Source organism: Nyctibius grandis, chromosome Z, assembly GCF_013368605.1.
Source record: "Nyctibius grandis isolate bNycGra1 chromosome Z, bNycGra1.pri, whole genome shotgun sequence".
Lineage (NCBI taxonomy): Eukaryota > Metazoa > Chordata > Aves > Nyctibiiformes > Nyctibiidae > Nyctibius > Nyctibius grandis.
This window is the reverse complement of record NC_090695.1, coordinates 9,862,736-9,876,813: the sequence shown is the minus strand read 5'-3', so window position 1 is coordinate 9,876,813 and position 14,078 is coordinate 9,862,736. Positions and strand designations below refer to the sequence as shown.

General features: G+C 44.6%; 1 protein-coding gene across 1 annotated transcript in view; it reads left to right on the top strand.

Annotated features, from left to right (window-relative positions):
• Window positions 1–14,078, top strand: part of PDZD2 (PDZ domain containing 2) — a 137,432-nt gene that overhangs the window by 99,572 nt on the left and 23,782 nt on the right. Inside the window, exons 6-13 of the mRNA XM_068423482.1 lie at window positions 3,230–3,341; window positions 4,806–4,954; window positions 5,593–5,712; window positions 8,226–8,340; window positions 10,044–10,117; window positions 10,283–10,508; window positions 11,561–11,678; window positions 13,888–14,020. Coding sequence (XP_068279583.1) covers window positions 3,230–3,341; window positions 4,806–4,954; window positions 5,593–5,712; window positions 8,226–8,340; window positions 10,044–10,117; window positions 10,283–10,508; window positions 11,561–11,678; window positions 13,888–14,020 — 1,047 coding nt within the window. The remainder of the gene's footprint in view (window positions 1–3,229; window positions 3,342–4,805; window positions 4,955–5,592; window positions 5,713–8,225; window positions 8,341–10,043; window positions 10,118–10,282; window positions 10,509–11,560; window positions 11,679–13,887; window positions 14,021–14,078) is intronic.

Sequence of the window (14,078 nt, the reverse complement as noted above, 5' to 3'; positions counted from 1 at the left end):
GAAGATGAGTTATCCCATGGAGCTTGCGCAGAGCTGCTGTGTTCAGGGGCACGGCTGCTCCTCTTTCACCTTGCTGTGTTTAAGCAGGGCAGGGGACTTGCTTTGCCGGTGCAGGTAGGGCTGAATTTGGCGTGCCGCAGGTGGCTGAGTCTAATCCTCACTGTTTCGCTCCCTAGCTATCAGGTTAAACTTGTCTGTGCGCTGCTGGCCGTCAGGCTGTGCCGTGGGGAGTCGGATGGGATTGCTGATAGGCAAGGCAGCGGCTCAGGAGCTCCACAACGGCGGCAGTAAAGCAGTTTGCTTATTAAATCGTGTCATCCCCCGTGTGCCGCCTTGCTTCTGTAGATCGGCGACGACTGCCAAGCTGTTTGCGGTTAAACAATGCAGGCTCTCGTAGCCCTGCTCCTCATCTCGCCTCATTAAGGGCCTGCTCACGCTGGAGCTTTGCCCGAGCGAGGGCTCCGGGGGCAGCGGTTCGTTCTGGTGCGGTGCCAGGACCGCGTGTCCGTGACAGCGCCGTTTCCTTTGAAACCGATTGAGATGTCACCATCGCTTGATCCCGGAGCTACTTAATGAACTGGCAAAATGGGCTCTATTTTTAGATCTCCCTGCAAACTACTGTGCGCATTAAAGCTCCCCTTGTACTTAATGCTGGGACAGCGTTGGGTAGGATTTACTGGTTTAGTTTAATAAGAGGTGTACAGAACTGAAATAGCAAGCTCCATTTCCTTGAAAGTGAGGAAAATTAAAACGGCATGGTTAAATCCGGGCAGCCACCTTGAGACAGTAAAGCAATACGTTCACGTCTTGCTAGAAGGATAAGGTGGAGCTGGGTTTTTCTTCTTGGCTAAGTTATGAAAGAGCCAAAGATTACAGACACACGACTTCGGGGAGTTCTCGCAAGCTTTGTGGGTTGGATTTCTAAGTGTTTTCTGAACAGGATAAAACTCTTGGTGGTTTATTAGACCAGCTCAACAACTTAAAGAATATCTACTTCATTGCAAATGCTAGAGTGCCGTCCTCTACATGTTTATAGTTAGTGTCAGAAAAGTATTTTTGCTAAAATAAGAAATAAACAAATACATAGATAATTTAGATGTTTTTACTTCTTATTGTAGTCTGAAGCCAAGTTGGATAAAATGTAATTTCAGGAGAGAACACCTCAAGGCTTTTCCTAACGTTGGTGTTTGCGTACACATGCCATCCTGTGGATCATACTTGGGGTTCAGGGGTTTGCTGTCTGTAGGCTCACAGCCTCCAGGATTGCAGAGCGATGAGGTGAAGGGATGGGGTGCACTGTTTTAATGCAAGTGGCAATTGTCTCCTGTTCTTCCTCTTACCCCACTAGATGGAAATATATGTAATTGCAGGATCCATCTGTACTTGCTTCTGTTGCACCGTCAGAATAAATAAAAGCAAAAAAGCTCCAAACCAAACCCAAACCCTGTGTAGGAGAAACACGAGGTGTACCGAATGGGTCACCCCTGAGCCTGGGCTTGCGGTGGAAATTGGCGGTGGCAATGGTGATATCAGCATCTCTCTGTATGCTGCTGCAGACTAACCAGGTTTTTTCCCCCATGCTCTGCACTGGAGGAAGCGGTCCAGCTTTGGAGTGGAAGTTGTGTGGTCTCATCAGGCGTAGCTGCCCACATCCGTGCATGCTGCAGAAACAGCTCCACAGCTCCGGACCCGAGCTGGGTAGCGCTTAGCTCCAGAAAAGTGAGGTTGGACCCATCCCTGTCTGTTAGGATAGTTAAACAGCACGCTGACAAAGCTGGCTGCTTCGGTTTGGCATCCCCCCTTCTTTTTCTTCATCCCTATGCTTCAAATATTTCTCCACCACAGAGTTAGCACTGCTCATGAGTACTGATTGTTTTGCACACCTTTTCAGCCACCAGCTATGTGATTGTTGTGTGTTTGTGCAAGTGATATCTACCTTTCTACAAGAGAGGCATTCTCAGTTAGAAAGGGTCGTTTTGCTTATATGGTAAATTCCAGTGTAACTTTGTGTGATCCATGAAGTCCCAGCTCAGTTCTGAACACTTCTGCTGTCTTCTGGGTGTCCCTATCTCTCCTAGGTGGAGTTTGTGATACTTTGGGTATGGCCTAATCACTGATGGTTTGGGTCTCTTGGGTAGGTTTTTTGATCTGATTTCTTACATCTTTTCTGTAATGAGTCCCTCATTAGGATGGCCAAATTGTAAGCACTGGTTTTCTCAGACTGATGTAGTTATTTTCTTCTTTAGATGAGTCCTATTAACCAGTAAGTGGTTGTATTGAAAATTTTGTCATCCTTGCTGTGAGCTATCTGGATAATCACACAGACGATGCATGGTGGGGTGAAAATGTAAAAGAATTGGTGTGTGCGTGGGGAGCGTGTCGAGGATCACTGTGTAGCGGCACATCTAGGAAAATGTGACTGCTGTAGCTCAGTAAAGGAAGCAGTGAGTGGAGAAGGCAGTCACCAGGGTCTTCCACAATGCGGGGGCTGGGGAGAGCCTTTGCAGGTTTTGCACGTGGGTGGCTCTGCTCATCCCTGACCGTGTGGGTGCGTGTGGCCGTGCTGGTGAAGGTGGCAGCCCTGTACGTTGTCACGTTGTATTGTCACCTGCATCTAGGCAAATATGGCAGGTAAACAGCCTACTTCTGTCTTGGGACATTTATCCTGGGTGGGAGAGATGCAAGTCCACATGTAAATTTACATTGAGCATTTCCAGGCTTTTAAGTGCTTAGCTGTGTAATCTTCATAACTTTCTGTTAAATTAACTTTTCATCCATTATGGAACAGCATTCAGCTCTGGACGCTAACAATAAAGTAACACTTTTTAAAAGTGGCTTTCTCTATAAAGATGTGGTGTCTTTGGAAGCTTGCTGAGCTGAACAAACTGCAACAAAAGCTACATTAAAATTTTGTCAAAATGCATGTGGAAGCACCTGAACAAGGTGCCATGGATGCCGGAGGTGCTCTGGGTGCATTAGTGTGGTAGTCTGCAGAGGATCCCCGACCATACTGAGCTGTAGGTGTACCTGTCGGTAAGATTTGCAGTAATGTCCAAAGGCATTGCTGAAAATTACTTACAGAAACATGTGCTGGCTTAATACAATGACATATTTTGGAAAAAAAGATGATGTGCAGTGAATTTTCTATCCCTTAGTAAATATGAGAGGAATTCCATCAGCTTCTCTGGTTTACGAGTAAATCAGGGCTTCTTTTAATTTTTTTTTCCAGGTGGCAGAAACTGAGAAGTCTCAAGACCCAGTTTGTGCAGAAGTGTCCAAAGGAAACAACCAGAGTCCAACTCTGGGAAGTGGCATACTGAAATACAGAAGTCGATCCCAAGGTAAAGCTGGGTTGATAAAAGATAGCAATAGTAGAATTTTTATGTTGTGTATTTATTTTAGCTCCCTAAAAGTGAGATAGGTTTTCTTTCCTTTGGAGGTCGTATTAGTTTAATTTGGAAGGAAAATCCCAGATGTAAGATGCTTGCATTCAGCCTCCTGAGTTGAACTATTGTATGGACAGAAAGACGAAGCAGAATTTTGGAAGCTTCTTTCTTTTTTGTTTTTGTTTTTTCCTCTTCTGTCTCTCTTTTTTTAACATTTACATTCCCAATATGTTTCAGTCTTCTCTAGTACTGAGGTGTGGGATGTGTTTCAACATGCCATTACCAAAATACGCATTATGGTGAATACTCCTGAAATTTTCTATTGCTTTGTCCCCAGGTCTTAACAGTAACCTGTGTGCAGAGCTCAATCACATTCTCATCCCTAATACTCTCCAAGTCTCCCTCCCTCCTATGTTCACCTTAATTTCCATTTACCCAGATATTTTTAGCATGCTCCAGGGAGCTCCTCTGCATGTAGCCCCTGTGGCTGTGTGTTGGTGGCTCACTGGGGTTCCAGCCCTGGTTCCTGTGATCGCTGATGCCCTGGGCTCTGGGTGAGCCTGGAGCATCCCCCAGCCTGGTCCCAAGCCTGGGCTGCAGCGTGGGAAGGGAAGCTGCATTCGGAGATGGGCAGAAAACACAGAACTATAACTGTTCTCTTGTGTGAATTTGGCCTGTCTCTGTCCTGGGTTTTCATCTGTAAAATAGGGGTTAATGTCCTTTCCTTGCATAGTGGGGGAAATGGCAAGGGTAAGTGTGCGGAAACTGCTGACTGTGGGTCCTGTGGGGACCGTGGAGAAAATGAGAACTGGAGGAGCCCTGGTTGAGGAGCAGGGTGCTCTGTGTCTAATTACAGGATGTCCTTCAAGACAAATAATTCTGTTTCTAATGTGAACTCTGCACTCTTCTCCTCTTTAAGACAACTAGGATCGTTGCCAGAAGGAAAGAAAATAGCATTTATTTGGCACATTTTTCCTTTTTCCATTCCAGAAAAATTTCCCTCGAAGTGACATGACACCTCCAGAAATGAATACTGCTACAGTGTCAGGTCTCTTAATTTTAAATAAATGAAGCTTGAGAGCTTAGTGCACTGGCAAGTGCCATTGGGTGAGAACAGCTGAATTTCTTTTCTGTCCCTGAGCTACAGGCTCAATTATCTTCTGCTTTTCCTTACCACCACGAGCGACAGCACTGAGGAGTTCAGCATCACTGAATGATCATAGAAAACCTGTGACAGCAGGAATAGTTTTTAGTTTAAGATGATCAAAACTAGCTTCTAACTGCCCGGTTGGGAACTGCATAGCGTTGTTTTAAGGCACTGTTTAAGTTGGGATTTGCAGGAGGTGATTATTGTGTGCTGGCAAGAGGATAAAGCAGCTCCCAGATGTTTGTGAGATGTATTTCTGTGGTTTTCCCTAGGTGCCGGATCCCGCTTGGAGTCCGTGGGAGAAGACGATGAGCTGACAGTGGAAAACGGTGAATCGAATTATGAAATAGCAGTGAAATATTCCCGGGGTGGAAGAAAGCACTCTCTGCCCCAGCAGCTGGAGTCAGCAGGAGCCAGGCAGGTGGGTGGAAAGGCAGGGCTGGCTCTGAGCACCTCGCTGTGCTCGGTCCTTCGAGAGCTGTGTGGAGCTTGTAAAAACAAAGGTGGTGGAACAGGCCATGTAGGTACATCATAGGGACTGAAACCAGGCCTGGACACCAAAGTGGGATGCTTTGGCCACCCACGGAGAACTTCTTTACTCTGAGGATGGTGAAGGGGGGTACTTCTTGCTGTGGCCAGAAGGTCCTAAGGCTGATCTTACAAGTTGCAGCTCTAGAGATCTGAGAACTTAAACAAAAATGTGCAGCTTCTCTTTATTCTAACGATTTAATGGTGTAGGCTTTTTTTTCCTTTCTTTCTTTTTTTTTTAAATCAGATAAGGACTTCAGTATATCATAAGGCTACCCCTCATCTTTTTAATTTAAATTGTGACGGGTACATTACAAAATGATCCTACTGTGCAAAATGGGGGAAAATTACTGTGGCAAGATTCACTTTCACTATAATGAGCTAGGAATTCATCCCTTGAATATTTTTCTGAGTATATCTGTAAAATCCCTGCCTCCCTCTTCCTCGACACAAGCAATTTTCCTGGTATGACATCCCAGTGCCTGTGCCAAGCAATCAGGACGACTTCCCTTGTTTGCTGATGTTTGTTAGGACTACCATATTGTGAAGAAATCCACACGTTCCTTCAGTGCTGCCCAAGTGGAATCTCCATGGAGACTAACCCAACCGTCCATCATTTCCAACATCGTCCTGATGAAAGGGCAAGGCAAGGTGAGGATTTCTGCATGTGGCTGGTTTCTCACATGTAGCAAGAGCTGGTGTTTAAGAGGTGTCTCCCATACCCAGGACTTCCAGCAGCTCTCAAGGTAGCCAACAATAATAACAATAACAATAATTATAAACAGATCCCATTTTCAAATGTAAATGCTGAAGTTACACCTGCAAAATATATGGGGGAAGTGATGTTCGTGTCACGCGCTTGATGTGGGGTGGCATTCATTCTGATTTGGTGCATCTGGTCATTACTGAGATATCAAATATTAATAATAGATCTATAAATATGTATGTTTATGCAAAGTTGGTGCAGCTACAGAAGAGTACCTGTTTGCATACATATTTATGGACAAGCATATTTTATCTTGTGGAATGTGGATACATTAAAAAAAATCACTGCAAATTAAGCATTAAACCCAAAGACAGGCTCCTAGTTGATTGCTTATCTGAGAGCACTGAATTCTCTGGGTCAAAGAGTCATCTCTTTTCCCCCCAATAATGTGTTTGCACATTTGCTAGATATCAGCTCGCTGAATGCTAAGGGAAAAAAGAAAAGCATTAACCTAGGTGTATACTGTTTTCCCTAATCTAATCCACACTAGTATTGGAGCTGTTGTTTAAATATGCTAAAAATATGCATGTCTTTTTCTGAAATGCTCTTTAAATTCATCAGATGGATATGTTTTGGACTAAAAAGACTTGTTTTGGCTTTCAGGCTCAAATACAAAACAAATTCCTTGTTGTGCTTTAAGTTTAGCAAAGAGTTAGAAATAGTGACTTCTCTCGGTAGGCTGACTCACGGTTCCTATAAGTCTCCTTGTTTTGTGAGCTTCAAGTCTTTCATGACATTTCCAAGCAAGTATTTCTTCATTTTTCACGTACTTATTTTTTTGACCCTGTTTTTCTCATAAGATTATTTCTCCCTGTGGGATAAGCCACCCTCTCCTGCCTTTCTACGGTTAGCTCCAAAGCGTTAGGAAGCAGTTGGGAGCATGCAGACCCTAGGGATCATGAACCACCTCAAACAGCTGCTGTTTTGAGTGCCTTCCACCCACCTTTTGAGTGATCACCTCTGTTAGGGGTTGCACAGCTTACAGTTTGTGCAGTAGCATTTGCTTTATTACCTCTATGCAGACCTGGGACTTGAAAAGTATTTCCAGAGTTGCTGTGTTGGTGGCTGGGAGCCAAATGTTTGCCCTTGGTTTTTCATCTGTAGGTGGATCTGTAAGGGGTGGCTTTCTGCTATGGAGTGGCAGTGCTTCTCCAGGAAGGTGGGATAACATGGGAACCGCTGTGCTTTGCAGCCGTATTTCTCCCAACCCACCCCACGGAGCCATGGGGAGAACTGCTGGGTTCATGCAGGGGAGTGCCAGGAGCCTTCTACTTTCTGTAGGTTGCTTTGCAGTTGATAATTGCGCAGTAAACAGTTATTTTGTGTTGCAGGGGCGAGTTAGGATGCTTCCTTTCTAGAAATCAGTAATGTCTTATTAAATTACTAGAAGCTCGTAACTGTGGTAGTCTACTTTATATTCACGGAGTGAAACAAAAGAGCTCGTTGTTGTATTAGGTTGTAAACACAGTGTTAGTGCCTGCCCTGGCAGCATCCCTCAGCTTGAGAGCACTGCCCGAGGTGCTAATAATAACCGTGCCTTCAGATCACTGAAGCACGACAGGTTTCTACTTCACTTGTCCACCTGGTCAGTGACTTTTCTCCTTATTCTGTAAAATACATGCAGAGCGGTGACAAGAGGAGAAATGGGGGGGCTTGAGGGGGAATGGATCAAGGAAGTGATTTGGCTGGGAAATAACTCAGCAGAAGGGGGAGAGATTCATTCTGCTGTGCTCATCCATTCCCTGATCAGCTTTGCAAGACAGTCCTGCAGCCAGCCAGGGCAGCACAGGGGCAAGAGCTAACAGATGGAGCCCTGGGGAATGTATTGATCTAGATTTATTTAAATACAGCGTGGTGCATGTCTCCAGAATAATTAAAAATGTGCATGTGCATGGCAACCCTCCCCACGCCAGCCCCCTTCCAGCTACATTCCTGACATTACAGCGCTGACCTTATGTCATGTTCTTAAGCTTTTCTTTTTCCTGAGGAAATACAGGATCTGTGACAGCAGAGCAAACTACAGTTAATCCTGGATATAGATCTCAGGGGTGGGAATCTACTGTCTGTCAATTTAAAAGCAATGTGTTACAGTTTTTTAAATGGGAATATGATAACATCAAGCCATTGACCCAGTGTTTAAAAAAAAAAAGTAATCTTGAAATAGCGTTTTTGCTATTTCAGCTTAAGGTTCCTGCTGCTACTTTTTGGGCTGATAAGTGTGTTGATACTAGAATGAAAATAAAGGAGGAAATGCAAGCAGAGGGTAAGATCACAGTGCAATTCATCAGAATCTTTTAGGTTTTTGTCTTTCCTTTGTCCTGTATGTTATTGGCAGTCTTTCTCACATAGATGATAGACTAAGGTGCCAACTGTGCGTTTTCTCCCCCCTTTTCTGTAGGGTCTTGGATTCAGCATTGTGGGAGGTCAGGATTCTGCTCGCGGACGCATGGGGATTTTTGTGAAGACTATATTCCCAAATGGAGCAGCAGCTGCTGATGGAAGACTTAAAGAAGGTATGGTAGAGAGAATCCAACTGCATATAAAGGACCACAGTGGGGTATTATTTCAGTCCAGCAGAAAAATTCAAGTACAGCTTTATTTAGGCACCTGGCCATCAGCAAGAGGCTGTGGAGGATGTAACACACCCTGTTTGTCCATCCTGGGGAAGATCATTCATAGCAGCTAACTTGCTTATATTGCATACTGAGAAGGGGAAACTACAGCATGACGGGTTTTTTTTCCCCTTCCTCTTTGGTGAATTTTGTTTGCGCAAGCCATAAGCTGCAGTTCTTCAGTTGGAGAGGGTCATTGATAGCCGTGAAACATACCTATCCAACCACCATCTGGCTTAAAGATGCTGGTCCAAGAAGGGGTTATACAGAGGAACATGCCTGGGAGAGGCTGTTTGGGGCCCTTGTGCTCTCTGAGCCCCTTGGTATGATTTTGACATGAATCAACAAGTAAGAGTCATAACCAGAAAAAGAAAAGAGGAAGGATGGGATTGGCGGTAAGATCACCCAGCTAGTTAGAGAAGTAGATATGTCCTGATTTTGTTACTGTTCTTACACTCTTGATCTCTGAGCTGGACATGTAGCTTGCTCTGTGTGTGTTTGCACCCTGGTCTGAGTGCTGTGCCAAACAGACAGACTGTTATGCACTGTTGAAAATTCAAAGTGACCATGAGTTTAGAGCAGTGGTTTACAACTCTTCTGCAGGAGTTGTGTTACTTCTCTTCCACAGAAAGCTGCTCCTGTGTTACTTCTCTCCTTCTCATATCGTCATTCCCCTCTGTACATCTCATCACACTTGTTGTATTTGAGGCTGCTTTTGGTGCCAACTCTCACACTTGCTGCCAGAGGGAAGCTCACATCCCTGCGGCATAGGTTGTGCACTCACCATGGGAAGCCAATAAGAAGCAGCTGTCCCATAAACCCAGCAAGCCTTTGCAGGTTATTCAAGCTCGCATACTTTTTTTTCTTTTTTTTTTGACTGGGGCTAGGAAAGGAGAGGAAGAGTAGACTTGGCTGATGACATTGCCCCATTTAATTTTGCACAGATGCAAGTAAAATTGCAGAAAGTAGATCTGGATCGTACTGACCCTCCTTTTAATAAAATGAAGGTAGATCAACACAGCTGGGTGTAAGTAGTAAGACCCAGAGCCTGGAAGCAGGTAGAAATGTGGCAGCACATGTTTGTCGGGGTGAGAGGGCCTTTGCTATCACAGTGTGTGGGCTACAAACGTCTCCATCCATAGGCATTTAGTAAGACGACACGTTTGCTTTTGGCGTGTGGATGGAAGGTTAGTTTTTCTCTGAACAGGCTTTGGAGTGATGTGCTGTAGTGTTTCGCTTAGATTCTCATTTATTCTGTTGATGCTCACTAAAGAAAGGGAGTTTTATAGTCCCTTTGGACTTCATGTTATGAGCATCTATTTTCAGACTTTAGTTAAAATCTGTAGTGTTTTCAGCTTGTTTGTTAGTATAAGAATGCCAAGTTAAGGATCTCTACTGAAGAACAGTCTGTACTCTGCTAATTCACCACTATTAACTTGTAAAGGCATTAGGACAAGTGAAAATAAACTGACAACTGTAAAAGGCTTTTTACTGAGCAGTTAACTGGAACCTCATAGTAGCGAGTATCCTTATGTACAGGAAAGGTTTTTTACATCTCTATAGTCTGCATATTGCTGACTTCATTTTTTGTATCTAATTACCAGGGGATGAAATCCTAGAAGTTAATGGAGAGTCTCTACAAGGACTGACCCATCAGGAGGCCATTCAGAGGTTTAAGGTAACGTGGATGTAGTAAGGGAGAGATTAGTGCTCCTCTTCATTCGGTGGCATTTCGTACCCTTGGCTTTATATTCTTTTGCTGCCATAAATTACTGTATGCAGGTTTACTGGCAAATGTTGGTGTATCATCTTGCCTTATTGGGGTTCTCTGATGTCTCTCCAGCAACTGAAGAAAGGTGTGGTGACCCTGACGGTGCGCACGCGGCTGCGCAGCCCGAGCCTCACGCCCTGCGCGACTCCCACCTTGCTGAGCCGCTCCAGCTCCCCCAGCTCCAGCGCTAGCGGTGGCATGCCGGTCCCCGGCCCCGACGAGGTGGACAGTTCCTCCTCCAGCCGCAAAGGACCCGGCCCGAAGGACAGGATCGTCATGGATGTGACGCTCAATAAAGGTGAGGGTCCATTGAAACGGGCTTGCAGAACGAATCCCTGCTTCTTAGGGGAGTTTTTGGGAATAGGCCAGAGGCTCTTAATATCCAGGGCACCTACCCATGTCCATCTGATCCTGAACCACATGATGGGGAGGAAAAACATCCTCTAATGCAAAAACTTCTGAAGAGTTCTCCCTTCCACATTTTGCTGTTCCAGGGCCAGCAGACTCTTACAGGTAGCAGTCAGTGTCTGTGCTGCTGAAAGATGGAGGCTGTGAGATACCGGGCAAAATGTTAATCAGCTTCTTGGCAACCCAAATGGCTGTGCCCTTCGTGTAAAGGGCAGCTCTGGGGAAGGCAAAGCCGCGCAGAGTGCTCAAAATTGCCCATATGAGCTGTTTGAACTCGTGCCTGGGGGTTACTCTCATTATCAATAATTACACAAGATACTCTTAGAGCATATGCTATATGTGGCGGGACAAATACGCCTATTTTAAACGCTTAAGCTACCCTGATTTTAAAGGTTGGATTAAAAATTTGGAGAGAGAGGATAGGGCGTCCAGCAATTCCTACTTTAGGAATGCTGTTACCTGAAGGAAAGCAAAAATGCAAGTGGACAGAGGTAATCACTGAACCAGAGATAACACCTCACCTTTCTTCGTGCCTCTTTGCTGAGGAATGCCACACAGATATTTAACAAAACAGAGCAGTACAGTTGGCAGCATCTTACGTGCTCAAGTTTTCTGCAATAATTTTAAGTGACATCTTTATTGGATTGCTGCCCCCACTCCTTTGTGCCTTGGACCGGATCAGACCTTGTGCGACATTTCCAGGCGGTTCCCACGGCACACAGAAAAATTGCTGGAGTGATGGATCTCAGAAAACAGTCAGGATCAGATATTTTCAGTCCTGATTTCCACTGTTGGTCTTGGCTTCCTGACTGACTGCACCTAAGGCCAGCCCTGAAACAATACATGAGTCTTGGTCTCAGATGGGATGTGGGAACACAAACACTTGTGTGTCCTGTGTGATTACAATCTGCTACTTTTCTTTGTACGTTTTGTTTTTCACAGAGCCAGGGGTTGGGCTCGGCATTGGTGCCTGTTGTCTCACGCTGGAAAACAGTTCTCCAGGGATATACATTCACAGCCTGGCCCCAGGATCGGTGGCTAAAATGGATGGCAGATTAAGGTTAGTTAAAGGAGAAACATGCTGGAGTGGTTTTGCAACAAAATCGATTGAGACTTTGTTTTCGCCAATTGGTTGATGTAGTGGGGTGGGGGCGGGATTTGTACTTAAGAGTGCACCAAAAAGAAAACATTTAAATAGAGACATTCCAAAGTGGTATTAAATACGCAGGAAACATTACTCTGTGTGCTGGAAGCAGCACAATCATTAAGGTTTGGGTTTTTTTTTTTTTAATTCTCTATACAGAAAGCTGAGCCTAATAGCACCCTTTGAGAAAGGGGAGCAGCAAGAAGTGCAGCCTCATGTCTTTTTATCAGAGCTGCATCCAGAGACCCCAGATTTGGAGGAAATTTGCAGAGCTCTGCTGAAAGCTCAGTCACCTGAAACTCCCTTAAAAAGAGCTGGGGGAGATGTTCTTGCAGCTGACTGTGCCCATGGCTGCAGCAGTGCTTTTCTGCCCTTACTGTCCATCTGGCAGGACTGCTGCAGGCTGACCTGCCCATCTCATTTACTCTGTCATGGAGTTTGGATGTCTTTAGGAACCATAAGAGAGAGAAGCAATCATTCCTGGGGTTCCCTTGTGCTTTATGTTGGGTTAAGTGACAGAAAGTTATTTGCTATTCCTCTCCTGGAGGCTTCATTTTGAAAAACCATTGGAGGAAATCTTCCACCGTTCTGCATTCCTGCTTAAGTCCTGGTGGGTGCTGGGAGCATCGCTCGGGAGGGGAGGCTGCGCTGATCCCTTCTGAACGTTTGGTGTGAGCACTGGTGCAGAGAGGCTGAGCAAATGCCTTGCTTTCTCTATGGGTAGAGAGTGCCTTCTGTTTCCTTGCTCACCAGAAGAACTGATAGAGCAATTTGATTTTTTTTTTTAATAAGGGGAGAAGGTAATTTTATGGTGGCATCCCTGCCAAAGCCATTGAAAGTTCCTACAGTATAGAAATGTCTATAGGAGACAGTATTTAATGCTAACTTTCTTTCTTGTAAACATCTTTGGAAAAGATTGCAGTGCTGGTTGCGTCTATATGTAACAGCTGTATCATTTATTAGGTTTAAGTGATTGATTATATCCAGGCATGCTTCCCAGATTTCTAGCTTGCTTCTTTGAGACATTGCTTCTGTTGTCCCATCAGTGGTTTATGGCTCCATAAGCCAAAACTTACAGGATGGTTTTGATTTTTGGAAAGCTTCGTTAATCAAATACTGACTTTGCAATAGCGGAAGAGGTTTGAATCCAGCTCCTCCATATCTGAGCTCCCCCTCTCAGTCATGCGCCTGTGTAAGTCACTCCATTTGTGTAGATTCTAATAGCTATGTAAATACAAAGGATGGACAGAGCAGGGGCATAATTACACAACTGATGGGTCACCCTTTGCTTTCCTGAGCCTGTACCAGAAGCACATGTTACTGGGGGCTGCCACACGCAGTTGCCATTTTGCCTTTGGTGTGCGGACTCACCGTGTAAACTCATTTCCATTGTCACAAGTAGCCCAACATAAATCAGCAGTAGTAGATTGTTTGAGAATGTCTGTTTAAAGCTCATGCTTTAGTAATTACGGAGAATGCTTTAATGATATCCCTAGCTGATGATCTTTTCTTTTGAATAGTTCCAGATGTCTGAGCGACATGAGCAAGAGTTAAAAAATTGGGAAAGCAAAACTAAACAATCTGTGCTTTCCTTTCAGAAGAGGTTTTTTCTTTTCTGTTTTTTTTTTCTTTTTAATGGGTTCTATATGCTAATTTGAAGCAAATATAGGCTTATTGCACTCAGTTTTTTCCTGGAGTCATTTCATAAACTCATATCTAAATCATGAATTTCTTATCATTGTTTGTGTTAAGTAACTCAATACGATGGGAAGGAACAGCCCATCTGAATCTTAATTTTTCCTCTGCTGTGCTCAACAAGTATCTGAATGCAGAACTGGAACTGAAGTTTGCTTTCACCCTGGTCCAAATGTAGCCAATTTTCTCTGTTGATTTAATAGGGCTTGTAGCACTGATGCTAAGTGCAGAAGGGATCTCTGGACCTCCCTTCCGAAGTCAACAGGGCTTGAAGCATTCGCGTCAGTGGGAGCAAGAGCAAGACTGGCTTCTTTGCAAGTCAGATCTTTTCCAGACACTTGTATCTTTGAAAAAGCTTGGCCATCAGTTGAAAGCACAAATGTTTTTGTAACAGGCAGTTATGATTAACTGGCTTTATATGTCTCTGCAGTCGGGGTGACCAGATCCTGGAGGCAGATTCGGTGAGCCTGCGTCACGCAGCATTAAGTGAAGCCTACGCCATCCTGAGCGAGTGTGGTCCAGGTCCAGTCAGCCTAATCATTAGTCGGCATCCTAACCCAAAGGTGAGGAGAAAATGTGTTAGTGTATCTATCTGGGTTGTTTTCATCTGGTGCTGTAGTT